Below are 13,719 nucleotides of genomic sequence, written 5' to 3'. Positions count from 1 at the left end.
AACCCATTGTCCAGATAGAAAAATAAAGCTGTTAAAAATATTTAATATGAAGCTCTTTTGCATGGCCTTGTAATATATGCTATCATTTTAGACAGAGGCAGGGACAGATTTTGTGGTACCCAAAGCTTACACAATTTGGAATGCTCATTAAGAATATGAATACAAAATTACAACGAAAAATTGTATTCAGCATCTGGGAAGGGAGCCAGGCACACAGAATTCCCTGAAGCTTCAGCATCGTTATTTTCTAGGTGAAGCCTCCTGTGCATTTGAACTAAAACCTTTGTTTCACCAAGTCTTATTTTCTAAAAGCTTAAAAGGAAGAAAGACTAGCTAAGTTTTTGTAAAGGAGAAGGCATATTGATAAAACTTCCCAGAAGGTGGAAATATATTGTAATTAAGGCTTTGGTATCAGCTTTTGCCAAATTACGCTGGTTATCATATCATCTGGGGAACTTTATAAATATACAGATTGTTGGGTCCCATTCCTAATGGTTCCAACTGAGTAGGTCTGCTCAAAGGCCAAGGAGTGGGACTTTGGAAAAGTTCCCCTCGGGGATGCTGACCCTTGAGAACTGCTCCTTTCTGATTGAGAGGACACAGATGAGGTCAGACTGACTCCCTGAGGTGAGCCATGCGAATGAGTGGGTGCCCAGACCTGCCAGGAAGGCTCTTGAGGATTCTGGGGCTTAAATTCAAAACAAGATGGGCTTTGGAGGGAAGGGCTCCACCATCAATGATTTGAATCCAGTTCGTGGTAGATAAGATGATCATGTGCTGCCCCAGCTCCAAGACAAACATTTCTAGGAAAATGGTGACAGGTTTGGAGGCTAAAGAAAGTCAGAACTTTCCCTTTCTTGTTTTGTTCTGGTGCCTTCTTTGTTCTGTTAATCGGCTGAAGAGGTTGCCACAGCCACTCAGGAGTGCTGTCCAGTCTCCTCTGAAAGCCCTTTTACTTTATCTGACTTTGTAAGGTTGCTACTGCTGGTCAAACCCAGGTAAAAATCTCTGAAATGTGGTGCGACGTACGGTAGGAGTGTATTTCATACACTCAGTATTTAGCAGCCCACAAATTTTTAAGTGAACTGCAAACACCAGCTTGATTGGCTCCTCCAAGTTCTGCTGCTTTTCGTAGGGAGACTTCAGTGCATTCCTCAGTCAGCAGATATTGAATATCGCACCTGGGATTATTAAGTGTGAAACCCTCTGTATCTGTCAATGGTTCTCAAACCTTAGTGTGTTTGTAAATCACTTGGAGAACTTGTTTAAAAGGTCCATCAGCCGCACGCCCAGCCTCGGATGCCTGAGGTATGAGGTGGCGCCCCGGATCTCCCATTGTCTCAGGCACCACCCGTGACGCCCATGCAGGTGGCCAGAGGACCACACTTGGAGAAACACGGCTACTGAGGATCATCTTCTATAGTCAGAATTCCTCTCATCTTAGCTTTTGTTTATTTTACATACACCTCTTAAAACAAAAGCCAAGGGGCAGAATGCCAAGTCAATAGAAACGGGTAACCAGTGGAAAAGGCACATGGTGGAGGCTCGCTAAGAAGCTAGAAAGTTCAGGGCCGGGGCCCACAGAGGAGGTCCCAGAGCAGAGCATGACTGGGGAAAGATCTGCTTGGCCACAGGAGAAGTGGGAGCCAGGGCCAAGGAAGTTCCGTCTATGGCTTTCTCTGTCTGTGTTTGGTCTGCCCTAGAGGAGCCTGGACCAGGACTGCTGGGGCTCTCCCAGGGCCAAGGATGGCTCTGGCATGGCCCCAGGTATCAATTCTCTGTCCAGCGCATGCTGAGGCAACGGAGCGTAAAGGTGCAGCGCCTGGGCTCCAGCTCTGCTGCAAGCTGGTGACATGGCCCTTGTCAAGCTCCTTACCCTCTTCTGGGGCTCGGCTTTTTTCACCTGCAAAATGGGGGCAGTAATGCTACTTATCCCACAGGGTTGCTGTGAAATTGAAGTTAATTAACATGTACAAGGCTCTTAAAACAATGCCTGCCATGAAGTAAGCACTCAAGAAACTCTCACCATTTTTACCTACAGCTTTTCCTCTCATCCATCCAGAATCTGTCTTTCCTATTTAATTCAAAAACTTGAGGTAGCCTGAGAGAGGGCTCTGATTATTTATCCACTGCTCTGAATTCTTTGCTGTTACTTACTGTTCTGAGTCCTTAAGAAGGAGGAAGCTAAGAATGGGGGAAAAAAAACAACAAAAAAACTCCCAATGAAATGCTCTGTATGTAGAGGGTTATCTGACACTGATGAGTTCCCATTGACATTTTAAAAGCATTTAGGATTTGAGTATTTTTTAATCCCGATTCCTAGCTGGTTTTATTTATGCGTGTCAGAAATAAGTTGAATTGTTGCATCTGTTTAGCTCATCTGGATCCCCCTTGACAGATGGTTTGCTGCAGTATGTATGAGCTTTCATTTTATAAGCTGGGCTCCAGCTTATAAAAATAAATCATCTCTATCCAAGGGTGTGTTAAAATATTTTTTTCTGGGAATTTGGACTTCAGTAATAAAGGGGATAAATGGTTCCTGATTTGGTCACATCCGTGCTTTTAGCCCAAGTCCATTGTTCTTCTCCTAAAAGTAAATGCTAAATGCAGCTGTGTAATGATCTCTTTTGCCCTCTTCCCTTTTACCTATAAGGTGAGTGCAAAGATGGATTCCAAATGTGATGGACTAAGTCTCCGGAGGCAAGAGAGGAATGGCCTCTCAATTCAGCCTCGGAAGCTCCTCTGAGTCCTATTAATGTCGATCCCGGTGGAAACTCTGCCATCTGTCAGCCCAGCCACACAAAGGAAGTGTCCCATTGGTGGCCATCATCTGAGTAAATTAGGAGGGGGTTGGGGGAGAGGCCAGAAGGAAGGCTCGTGCATCTGTGAGGAGAGAATTCACACTGCTGGTACCATGATGCCCGTGGGAACCCTTTCGGCCAAAATGGAAAATGTAGACATAAACAAGCCTCCGTAGGTCTGTGTTCTATTTCAGTTTCCGGCGCGGTGTGAGGGCACAGGTGCTTTACATTGGCGAGAATGTGGAAGATAATGAGTAAAACCCCTTCGTTTTCTTTCTATAGCTGCATGATTTCTGGCAAATGAATTCCCAGAGATTGTTTTTTAAAGAGTTCTTCCTGTGTCAATCAGATCATAGAAAGCTCTGGTGAGGGCAGGTCAGGGGTCCATCCAGCAGAATATTCTGTCTGGCAAAATTAGCAAGGGACTTGTTATCGGGAAATACGACGCATCCTGGTCACCACGACAAGTCCCAAAGATAGTGAATATATCAGAAGTACACGAGGACCTCTTGCTAGTCTCTTAGTTGTGAATTTTGCTAAACCTTTCCTGAAGCAATATCCATTTTCAGCACATTTATACAGCTCTAAGAGGTAACGTTGTTTACTTCTACATAAAGCAGCAATTTCTTTTATTTGTCCCAAACTCATCTTCTTCAAGGCCATGGTTTCTTTGCGCGTAGCCTGCCAGTCCTTGCTGCCCTGAAGCTGGTCTGCCCTCTCCAAACTGAGGTGTCCCGGGTTCACTGATGCAGAGATGGGGATTTTTGTAATAAAACCCACGTGCTTTTCAGGGATTTGTCTTTCTAGCCAGAAGAAATATTTGAAATAGGTAATTAATCATAATCTTTGAGACATGACTATTTTGCTTTTCCCAACTCTTCAGATTTCATCTGAATTTAGCCATATCCTGGAATTCACCAGATCATTATGACACATGTATTTGATTAGAAAGACTGGAACTTCACTCCTTGAAATTTTTCTGGACACAGTATCTCAGATTTTACCTATTGATTAATGGATATTTTCTGAGTTAACATGTGTCTAAAACGAAGCTAGGATCTAGGGAATACAGAAATGAACCTAGCACAATTTCCAGTCTCAAGAAAGTCAGAGTCTGGTGGTCATCTAATTCAGTACAACTGCACGACCTTTTGCTTCTCTTTTTATCATCACAAGCTTCTACCTCTATTCATCATATTGGATTATGTCCTTAAGGACTGGTCTCTCACTTAAGGAAGCAACAATGACAAGAGAGGCACTTTGAGAAGCTATATTCATTTGCTTTAATCTTGAGAAGACAATTTACTAACTCAGGTAACTCATCAATTCATAAATTATTTGTAAATATCTTCAATTTACTAAATAGTCTTCTCATGGCATAAGCACTTAATGCAGTTTTTAGGTATCCCTAAATTACCTAGGGGGACTTAAAGAGATGCTAATTTAGTGAGCCCTGTTTTCACCATCGTTTCACATCATATCTGGAATGAGAGGACATTGAGTATGGTCAAGAAGCCTGTTATAGCAAGCTGGGGTTTTTTGTTTGTTTTATTTTTTTATTGAATTATAGATGGTTTACAATGTTGTGCTAGTTTCTGGTGTACAGCATAGTGATTCAGCTGTACATACATATATATTCTTTTCATATTCTTTTTCATTATAGGTTATTACAAGATATTGAATATAATTCCCTGTGCTGTGCAGTAGGACCTTGTGGTTTATCTATTTTATATAGAGTAGTTAGTGTGTGCAAATCCCAGACTCTTAATTTACCCCTCACCCCCTCCCCTCTTAGGCAATCGTAAGTTTGTCTTCCGTGTCTGTGAGTCTGTTTCTATTTTGTAAATAAGTTCATTTGTGTCATTTTTTTTTTAAGATTTCACATGTAAGTGATATCATATGACACTTGTCTTTCTCTGTCTGACCAACTTCACTTAGTAGGATCATCTCTAGAATCCATCCATGTTGCTGCAAATGGCATTATTCCCTTCTTTTTTATGGCCGATACAAACCTGATGTTAATTATTTAATTATCCAAAACTCATCTTCTTCAAGGCCATGGTTTCCTGTTATCCCATAAGGGATACTCAATGGCTCTGTGGAGCGTGACCACGGGACGCAGGAGTCCGGCCGAGTGGTGACACCCACTCAGTATAAAGGTGCTCACAGCCCAGCTCAGCGTCAGCGCTCGCTGGCAACTGTACTGAGGAAGAGATTTTTTTTTAAATATTCTAATCACATATTTGAGTCTTGAAAGGTTCATTATGTGGTGGAAATATCATCACTTACAGCCTTTTTCCTTAGTTGAAAAGATAACATTTTCCCCCAAAGTATTGTCTTTTCCTATGCTAAGTGAGGGTAATATTTAATGAAGAATTCTTTTAAAATTAAGTAGCCCAGGATTCTATAAACTCCCACAAAGAAAAATGATAAAATTACCATTATAATTTCATTTTTGACAATCAGGAAGATTCATTTAAAGCACAAAACACAAGAAAGAGGTAATACCACCAACACCATGCAGTGATTTCTCATTAAAGGAGACAGTGAGACATTTCCAGGAGATTAATAGAAAGAATGCATGGATTCTTACCCTTCCTCCTGGCTGATTTACATTATGCTATGTAGTTGAAACAACAGGGGGAAATGCAAAAATCTCTCGTGTGATTAATGCCGAAATACCAAACCTCTCGTGACGGTTGATTGTACATTCAGAGCAACACACGTGGGAAATGGCAGGAGAAGCACTTCTGTTCTCTGGTTTTATGTCCTATACCTTTTCGTGTGGATCATTTCAGGGCCTTAGATGTATCTTTCTATGGTAAACAGCATTTCTCAGAATATGCACTTTTTTTTTAAGGATTGCTTTCTCCATCTGAAAATCGTATATTGCATCTTTTTTCTCTCATGGTTAAAGTTCCTGGTCCATCATAAAACATTCAGGTTTAGGTGATGCTCATTTCACAGACTCATCAAAGAGACTTTTAGGACTGGGAAGAAACCTTAAGGATTATATAGCTCAACTCCTTCGCTTCAGAGACAAGAACACTAAGGTTGAGTTGTCCTTCCTGATTTTGTTTGGTGGTTTGCCGCATCTCGTAAAATGAAAGTAATTTTTTTTTAAAGAGGAAAAAGTACTACCAAGGTAACAAAACACTGTGTAAGATGGAAGAATGGATAAAAGAGGAAGATGAACATCCTTCCTCTGTACGGATGGATAAATGGACCAGAAGTTATGTCAGGTGGGCTGGAAACAAATGAAAAGTTAAGTAGAAACACTTCCTCTATATTCAGCAGTTCCAAGTTCTCTTGAGTGGCTGTGGCAGTCAGGGGAAGGACGATGCTACAGCCACAGAGAAAAGGGAATAAATCAGTGGCGATCCCGTCTCACTTGGTTCTCTCCCCTGTGCACGTCCCCGTTCCCACATGACCTCTCTGCTGAGGAGTGGAGGAGCAGGGAGGTGGGGATTTCTCTCCTGTTCTTTAGCCTCAAAGTTTGTGTATATAGAAGATCTTTCCTCCGGACTTATGCTACTGCAAGCTGTAGACAAAATCAATTGCTGATATTTTTAACTTGTTAACTATGCTGATTCACAAAGCATATTTACATATAGCTATGCACGGGGTCCTCTTGGATAATTGGTCCAGTGATATCCACCCCTTGAAGTCAGTGCTCAGTAATTCATTCTGTTTTATCCAGACTGAAACATTTAGGATATATCTTTGTTACAAACCCTTACCCCCTCTTCTCTCTCTCTCTCTGTTCTATCACTAAGATCTTAATATTATCTGGATTGAAGAAGTAGAAGGCAGAAATTGCAGGAGTAATGTTACTACTCTACATTTTTGGCAAACAATGTATTTCAGAGAACTTTCAAATCTAACCTCTCATTTTATTCTCACAATAATCCTTTGAGGTTGTGACATTGGTATTATTCTCTATTTCACAGAACAAAAAAATTGAATTCACATAGTTAATAAGTAGAAGGATTAGGGGGAAGAGGACAGAATCATAGAACTGGAAGGCATCTGATTCTGTTTCTTCAGTTTGGAAATAAAATTACTGAGATCTGGAAAGGTTAAACAAGTTACCCAAGATTGTATTATTAAACTTTAGTATTAGCTGTCCAGCTGCCGATGTCCAGCCTGCAGTTTTTGTCACTATATCATGAGAAATAATATAACGTGTCTCTTTAGTGTAAACGTTCAGTGGGCAAACTGACCCAGCACCATTCAACTCAGGTAGTAGAAAAATCATTTGAATGTATGGAAAAAAAAGCTCCTTCTGTCTTCAGGATTCCTTTGGTATGACTACTGTGCATTCACTACCACTCGTGTGTGTGTGTGTGTGTGTGTGTGTGTGTGTGTGTGTGTTATTTCTGGGCTGTCTATTCTGTTCCATTGATACATATGTGTATTTTTGTGCGAATACCATGCTGTTTTGATACTGTAGCTTTGTAGTATTGTCTGAAGTCTGGGAGAGTTATTCCTCCAGCTTCATTCTTTTTCTTCAGTATTGCTTTGGCAATTCTGTGTCTTTTGTGATTCCAGATAAATTTTAGGATGATTTATTCTAGTTCTGTGAAATATGTCCTGGGTCATTTGATAGAGATCGCATTAAATCTGTAGATTGCTGTAGGAAGTATGGCCATTTGAACAATATGAATTCTTCCTATCCAAGATCATGGGTTATCTTTCTATTTCTTTAAATCACCCTTAGTTTCCTTAATGAATTTTTTATAGTTCTCTGCATATAAGTCTTTCACTTCCTTGGTCAGGTTTATTCCTAAATATTTTAGGATGCTTGGAGAATCACCCTTCTCCAAAGTCTGTGAGCATTCCTCTTTTTCCTCCCCGATTCTGTGATGCTGCTTAACTTCAGTTTCTGATATCTTATTCCTCTAGAAAGAGAGACCCCTTTGTGAGGGACTGCTCTATTCAGTTTATAGAAGTTACCTAGAGAGGGTGTAAATGTTTTTTCAAGGGGCTTTTGTGAGTCAGGAAGGTGATGGCAGTCATATAAGTCTGAGGACCTCTTCCCCTCACCATCCAATCTGGCTTCATAATGATGCATGTAGTTTACAGGAGAATTAAGTATGGATTTCCTACAACAGACAAGCACCCAGAGCCCCTCTCCCAGCTGCTGTCTATCCTGGAAGCCACAAACCAGTGCCTCCTTGATAGCAAATGAGAATCCCCGAACTTTTGCATATCACCTGTCTCTCATTCTGCTCTGTTATTTTTTTTTTTCCTACAATATTCTCCATCCTTTCCCTTGTCTCTCCCCTCAGCCCCTCTCTTCCACATTACCTGCTCTTTTTCTGTATGCTCTTTTTATCTGCAGCATAATAAAAATGTGTACTAAAAGAAGCATAACAGTTTCCAAACCATTCTTTGTCTTGCTTTATTTTCCCCTAAGACCCCATGAATTGCTACTTCCTTCAAAATCATGACTTAGGCAGGGCTTATGATAATAATAGTAACAATTACTGCATTCCTATTATGTACCAAGCATTGTGCTTCATATCTGATAATCTCGTGAAATGCTAACAGCTTTAATAAGTACTGTTATTTTCTGCATGTAAAGAAATGGGAGTTTAGAGAATTTAAACAACTAATCTAAGGTCATGTAGCCACTAAGTTTGTGAGCCAGCCAAGATTAAAATCCTTCTACCTTGCACATAATAGGAGTTTGAAAATGTGTAATGATGATGATAAAATACTTTCCTAAACTGTTCACAGAGTTCTATTTTTATATAGCTATAGGTTCTATTAGAATACATATTGCAAAATACATTTTTACCAATCTTAGTTTAATAAGTTTGCCCAAGATCCTATCTCTCATGTAAAGCAGTAACTTAATAATGTTCAATACCATCATTTTAAAATACAAAGTAAAATAATTTTGACATAATATATATAATTATAACTAAAGCTTTTAGAACCTGTATGTGTGTATATATATATATATATATATATATATATATATAATTTGCTATAAAAAATATAATTTGCTATAGCAAACCTTTGAGGTGAGTATTACTGTATTATTAGGATACAGTTGATACTGTAAAACCTGCAATTTATTATAATTATAATAAAAATTATAATGGAATCTAGTATCCCTTGAAAGTTTATTCACATTCTTTCCATTTAAAGATGCAAAGATTTCACTAGATAATGTGTCTAAATAATATCTTATTAACATAAGATTTTTAAATACTACAGAGAAATCATAGTAGTTACAATCTCTCCAAATCATGTCTTCGAAAGCTTTAGTTATATTTATTTGCCTGATAAATGGATTCTGTTCAATGGGAATTTGATGCAATTATTTTTAAAGTCTCGAAACAAATGCTCAAGGATTATTGATCTGAATCACACCCACTAATGGTTTAATCAACAGGTCACCTACAAACAGCAAAATGAATTCAATTGATATAGTGCTGTGTTTGCATTGCAGAATGATTTCTTTCCCAAACATAATTATAAAACTGTGAGAGATATTCAATCATATGTTGGACTCTCCTAAGAATTTCTTTAAGACTTCATTCTTAAATATTAATTGAAATGTTCTAGAGAGTAACTTGCATGGCACCAAATTGGAGTAGAGCTGCGATGCCTAGAAAACCAGGAGACAATCTAGTTAGTGTAAATATCACAAATCACCGGCCCTGGGATCTACCCTAGGCATTTTCACATGCCTAGAATCCATTTAGGGAATTCCCTCAGCCAATTCGCTTAATGGCAGCATAGCCCTCTTAAAAAAACTGTTAACAGGTCTAAAACATTAACAATTTATGCTATTATACCATCATCTCCATTTTATAGGAGAAAACCCTATTGCTGTTTTATAGGTCTTTGACTAATGCACAGTATTTCTTTTTTAATGCAGGTAAATGGTTTAACTATGGAATTATCTTTCTTGTCTTGATTTTGGATCTTAATATGTGGAAGAACCAGATATTTTATAAGCCTCATGAATATGGACAGTATATCGGCCCAGGGCAGAAGATATATACTGTGAAGGACTCTGAGAGTCTAAAGGATTTGAACAGAACCAAGCTATCCTGGGAATGGAGGTCCAATCACACTAACCCTCAGACTAATAAAACTTACGTTGAGGGGGACATGTTCCTACACAGCAGGTTCATAGGAGCAAGCCTTGATGTCAAGTGTCTGGCTTTCGTTCCAAGTTTGATAGCCTTCGTGTGGTTCGGGTTTTTCATTTGGTTCTTTGGACGATTTTTGAAAAACGAGCAAGGCATGGAGAATCAAGACAAAACTTACACACGCATGAAAAGGAAATCCCCATCGGAACATAGCAAGGACATGGGAATCACGCGAGAAAACACCCAGGCTTCCGTGGAAGACCCTCTGAATGACCCCGCCTTGGTGCACATCCGGTCCGACTTCAACGAGATCGTCTACAAGTCCTCCCACCTCACGTCGGAGAACTTGAGCTCGCACTTGAATGAGTCGACCAGCACGACAGAGGCCGACCCAGATCCAACGACTTCTAAAAGTACACCCACGAACTAGGTCCGCGTACCTGGAGACAGCACAAAAAGCCACCTTGAGTGTAACTCTAAAAAGTTAGTCTTTCCTTTTGTAAATGTAAGGTTTACGTAGCGTTAGGTAAAGAAAAACAAACGATGCCACAACGGTGCTCAACATGCTTTTTCTAGGACTCATTGTTTTCTATTTGTATTATGACCTGTGCCTATTGTCTAACAGTCCTCTAGAAATTGCTTTTCACAGTTGCACAAGCTACTTACTGACTTTACAGCATAATAGATTAGCTGATTACCCATGTATCTGATGTTCAACCATAGTGGTGCCTTGAGACATTAAACTGTTTTTAACTGTACCAGAAACGAAGTGTGAAACAGTTCTCTAACCTCCTTCACATGGGGTTTTTTGTATCCAATTATTCTGATCTACCCTTGATGTCTGATGCAGGAAACTGATGTATCTGAGATGTGGCTCAGGAAGTATGTGTCGGTTCCTTATTCAGCAGTGGAGTTGGTGACTTTGACAGCTGGACTGCAGAGAAGCACGCATGGTGATTACCTTTGAATTTTTATTGGCTGCCTGCCAAATACAAATACAGATGCAAAATTCAGTAATAGGAGAACAATAATCCAGCATGGGTCAGTACTTGTGAAATGTGACTTTCTCTAGCCAGTAATTGCAATTAGATGATAATCCCTAATTACCTTTTCCTAATTAAAGATAAATTGCTACCTGATTAAAAATCCTGCCCTTCACCTTTGGGAACAAAGTTTAAGAGGCACAGTTAGGTGAACTCTCAAATTTGTTGGCATTTTCACAAAGCCCTAGAAAACGAAGGAACTGAAGTTTTAATCATGCGAGGGTTGTGTAGCTTACTGTCTACAATATCTGTGCATCTTTCTGTAAATATGGCTCTGGACAGTGAAAATTGAAAAACAGATGCCAACCCTGAGCAAGGAAACTCCTCTAAAAAGATCATGCAGTGAAAAAAAAAAAAAAATCACGCAGTGGAACTTTGTGAGGTAGAAAAAGATGTGCATGGAAGAATCTGTCTATTGACTTGTTTTGTGTGTGCGTATTTTGTTTGGTTTGGTTTGATTTGGTTTTTGGTTTTTAAAATTAAACATCGCACATTAATAAATCAGAATCGTACATCAGTAATTATGTGATGTAGTTTTTTGTTTTTAATAGAAGAGATCAATTGTATCTTAACAACAGCCCATGTGAATTTTTTTTAAACTCAGTGTCAAGCAAGCTAAGAAATGGAACACTCCCAACTTGCTTTTAATTTTGTTCCATAAATTGTGGTTACATGTTCCTTGAGGGTTTGGGAAAGATCACTTTTAAGGCAAAATTATTTTCCTGTCACACACTGACATAGCTGTATTTTGTCTTTATGATTTTTTAAAACCTCTCTTGTTTTGATCTATCTGTTTTTAAGCTTGCAGCATGTGGAATTTAGCATGCATAATAGAACTGTGCATTTATCTGCCACTTGAGAGCCAGCTTTAATAAAACATCTTTCTACAGTTGTTTACAAAGCAATTGGAACCATGCCCCTGCTGTTTCTTTTACCTTTAATAGCCGTGCATGGGGTACTCAGAGTCATAAATATCTCTGACACTAAAATTGCACAGATCAAGCTCTCTATAGTAACCCATTGACCGTTCTGTCCAAAGAAACTTACTGTATGGCCCCGATTTGGGGTAACATTGGCAGTTACCAAATTTGCATAGCATGGGGCATTCAACTTTTGGCTCTGGGACAAGTAAATAATGCCACTTAGGACTATATTTTTATTTACTTTGAGAATCATTGTCTTGTAGAATAAAAAAGGAAGGTAATTGACAAAGAGGGTGTTTATTATCTGTATGCTGTCTTTGTGAAAATATTATTTGAGAATCTTTATGTGAGTTTTAAGGGAAAAAATGCTTCAATGAAAGAATCTAATTAACAGAAGTAAAAGAGCAAGCCAACCAGCCAACCTTAGAGCACTATGCTTATGTGTTTCTAGGGACTGACTAGAGAAGCTACCGGCTGATAGGAGAATATGTCGTTAGCGTTTCCATAAGCTTTACTATCAAATGGGATAATTTCCAGGGATGACATTTTAATAGTCAAACAAGATTCAAACCTTCAAAGGCTTCTAGTAATCAATTGTAAAGACCAATCTTGACCTTTTTTATCTACACATGGGTTTCCCTCCTTTTTTACCTCTTTTGGGCACTGCACATTCCATTTGCACCTGTAACAATGAAACATTAGAAAATGAAATAAAATCAAAGTCAAAATCACATCCATTCGTGCTTAGCCTCAGATCCTGAGTCAGCTGTCACTAGACTGACTCCACAGAGCTTTACGGATGTCACAACTTTTGGACTCTCAAGGGTATTTAAAAAAATGTGTAGTGAGTTCATAAGATGGGTCGTTTTTTTTTAAAAGTTTAAAAGTTACTAACTAAAATTCTAAAGAAAGCATAGCAAATGTGAAGCCTTAATTGTAGTGATGACTTAAGGACTCTCAACAATTATGTTTCTACTGTTCAGTAATTACAGCATTTTCTTCCGTGCAGGGCAGAATTTGTGCTAATTTGACATGATTTCAGGATCCGACATTGTAGAGTACTTCATTTGTAGTTTAATTTGGAAATTAAATAAACACTATGACTTTATGCCTGGTAATATATGTCTAGACATACATCTTAGCACCACATGCCCATTTGTATTATGTAACCATGGCCAGTTATCTCATCCTCTGCCCCCCGTGGCTACTTATCATGTTCACTTACCTTCTAGCACATCTAAGATCACCAGTGGATCCTACTAGAAACATTAAGAATTATTTCTTCTTCATTAATCCTGAGAGTCAGCCAGGCACAAGATCTCCTTTCACTTTTATAGCATCAGATTTCACAAGCAGCGTCCAATAGCCCTACTGGCTGGCAGCACAATGGAAAGAAGTCATCCAACACAGACAATCAGATTTTTTTTCAGTGTTTCTGTTTTTTTTAATTGAAGTATAGTCAGTTTACAATGTTGTGTCAATTTCTGGTGTACAGCATAATGTTTCAGTCATACATATACATACATGCATTCGTTTTCATACTCTTTTCCATTATAGGTTGTGACAAGATATTGAATATAGTTCCCTGTGCTATACAGAAGATTTGCAGACACAAGCTACTATATGTAAAATAGATAAACAACAATGACACTCAGATTTGAAGGTGGGAGTCAACGCCATTATTGTATGTCACCACCAGGCTCCATGAACAATTCTGTTACATTATTTGGCTGTCCTGTGGGTCCCCACCCAACCCAGGGCAAAACGTGAGAAAGATAATGCTAATAAATCACTCTTAGCTGCCCCTATAAGTGATGGCTCATGACTTGAAGCCAACTGT

The 13,719-nt window shown here is 39.0% G+C and overlaps 1 protein-coding gene across 5 annotated transcripts in view; it reads left to right on the top strand.

Annotated features, from left to right (window-relative positions):
- Positions 1–11,477, top strand: part of TMEM117 (transmembrane protein 117) — a 441,432-nt gene extending 429,955 nt beyond the window's left edge. For 3 of the 5 annotated variants that reach the window (XM_032493270.1, XM_032493272.1, XM_032493271.1), the window contains one exon: positions 9,697–10,343. In XM_032493270.1, the coding sequence (XP_032349161.1) occupies positions 9,697–10,343 (647 nt within the window). Of the gene's footprint in view, positions 1–9,696 lie in introns of all 5 variants that reach the window. The other 2 variants (XM_032493269.1, XM_006190295.2) reach the window with 1 other exon arrangement.
- Positions 11,478–13,719: the final 2,242 nt, after the last annotated feature.

The sequence above is a fragment of the Camelus ferus genome, chromosome 12 (genome assembly GCF_009834535.1).
Source record: "Camelus ferus isolate YT-003-E chromosome 12, BCGSAC_Cfer_1.0, whole genome shotgun sequence".
NCBI lineage: Eukaryota > Metazoa > Chordata > Mammalia > Artiodactyla > Camelidae > Camelus > Camelus ferus.
The sequence above is the reverse complement of the archived record's forward strand: the minus strand, read 5'-3'. Positions and strand labels throughout refer to the sequence as shown.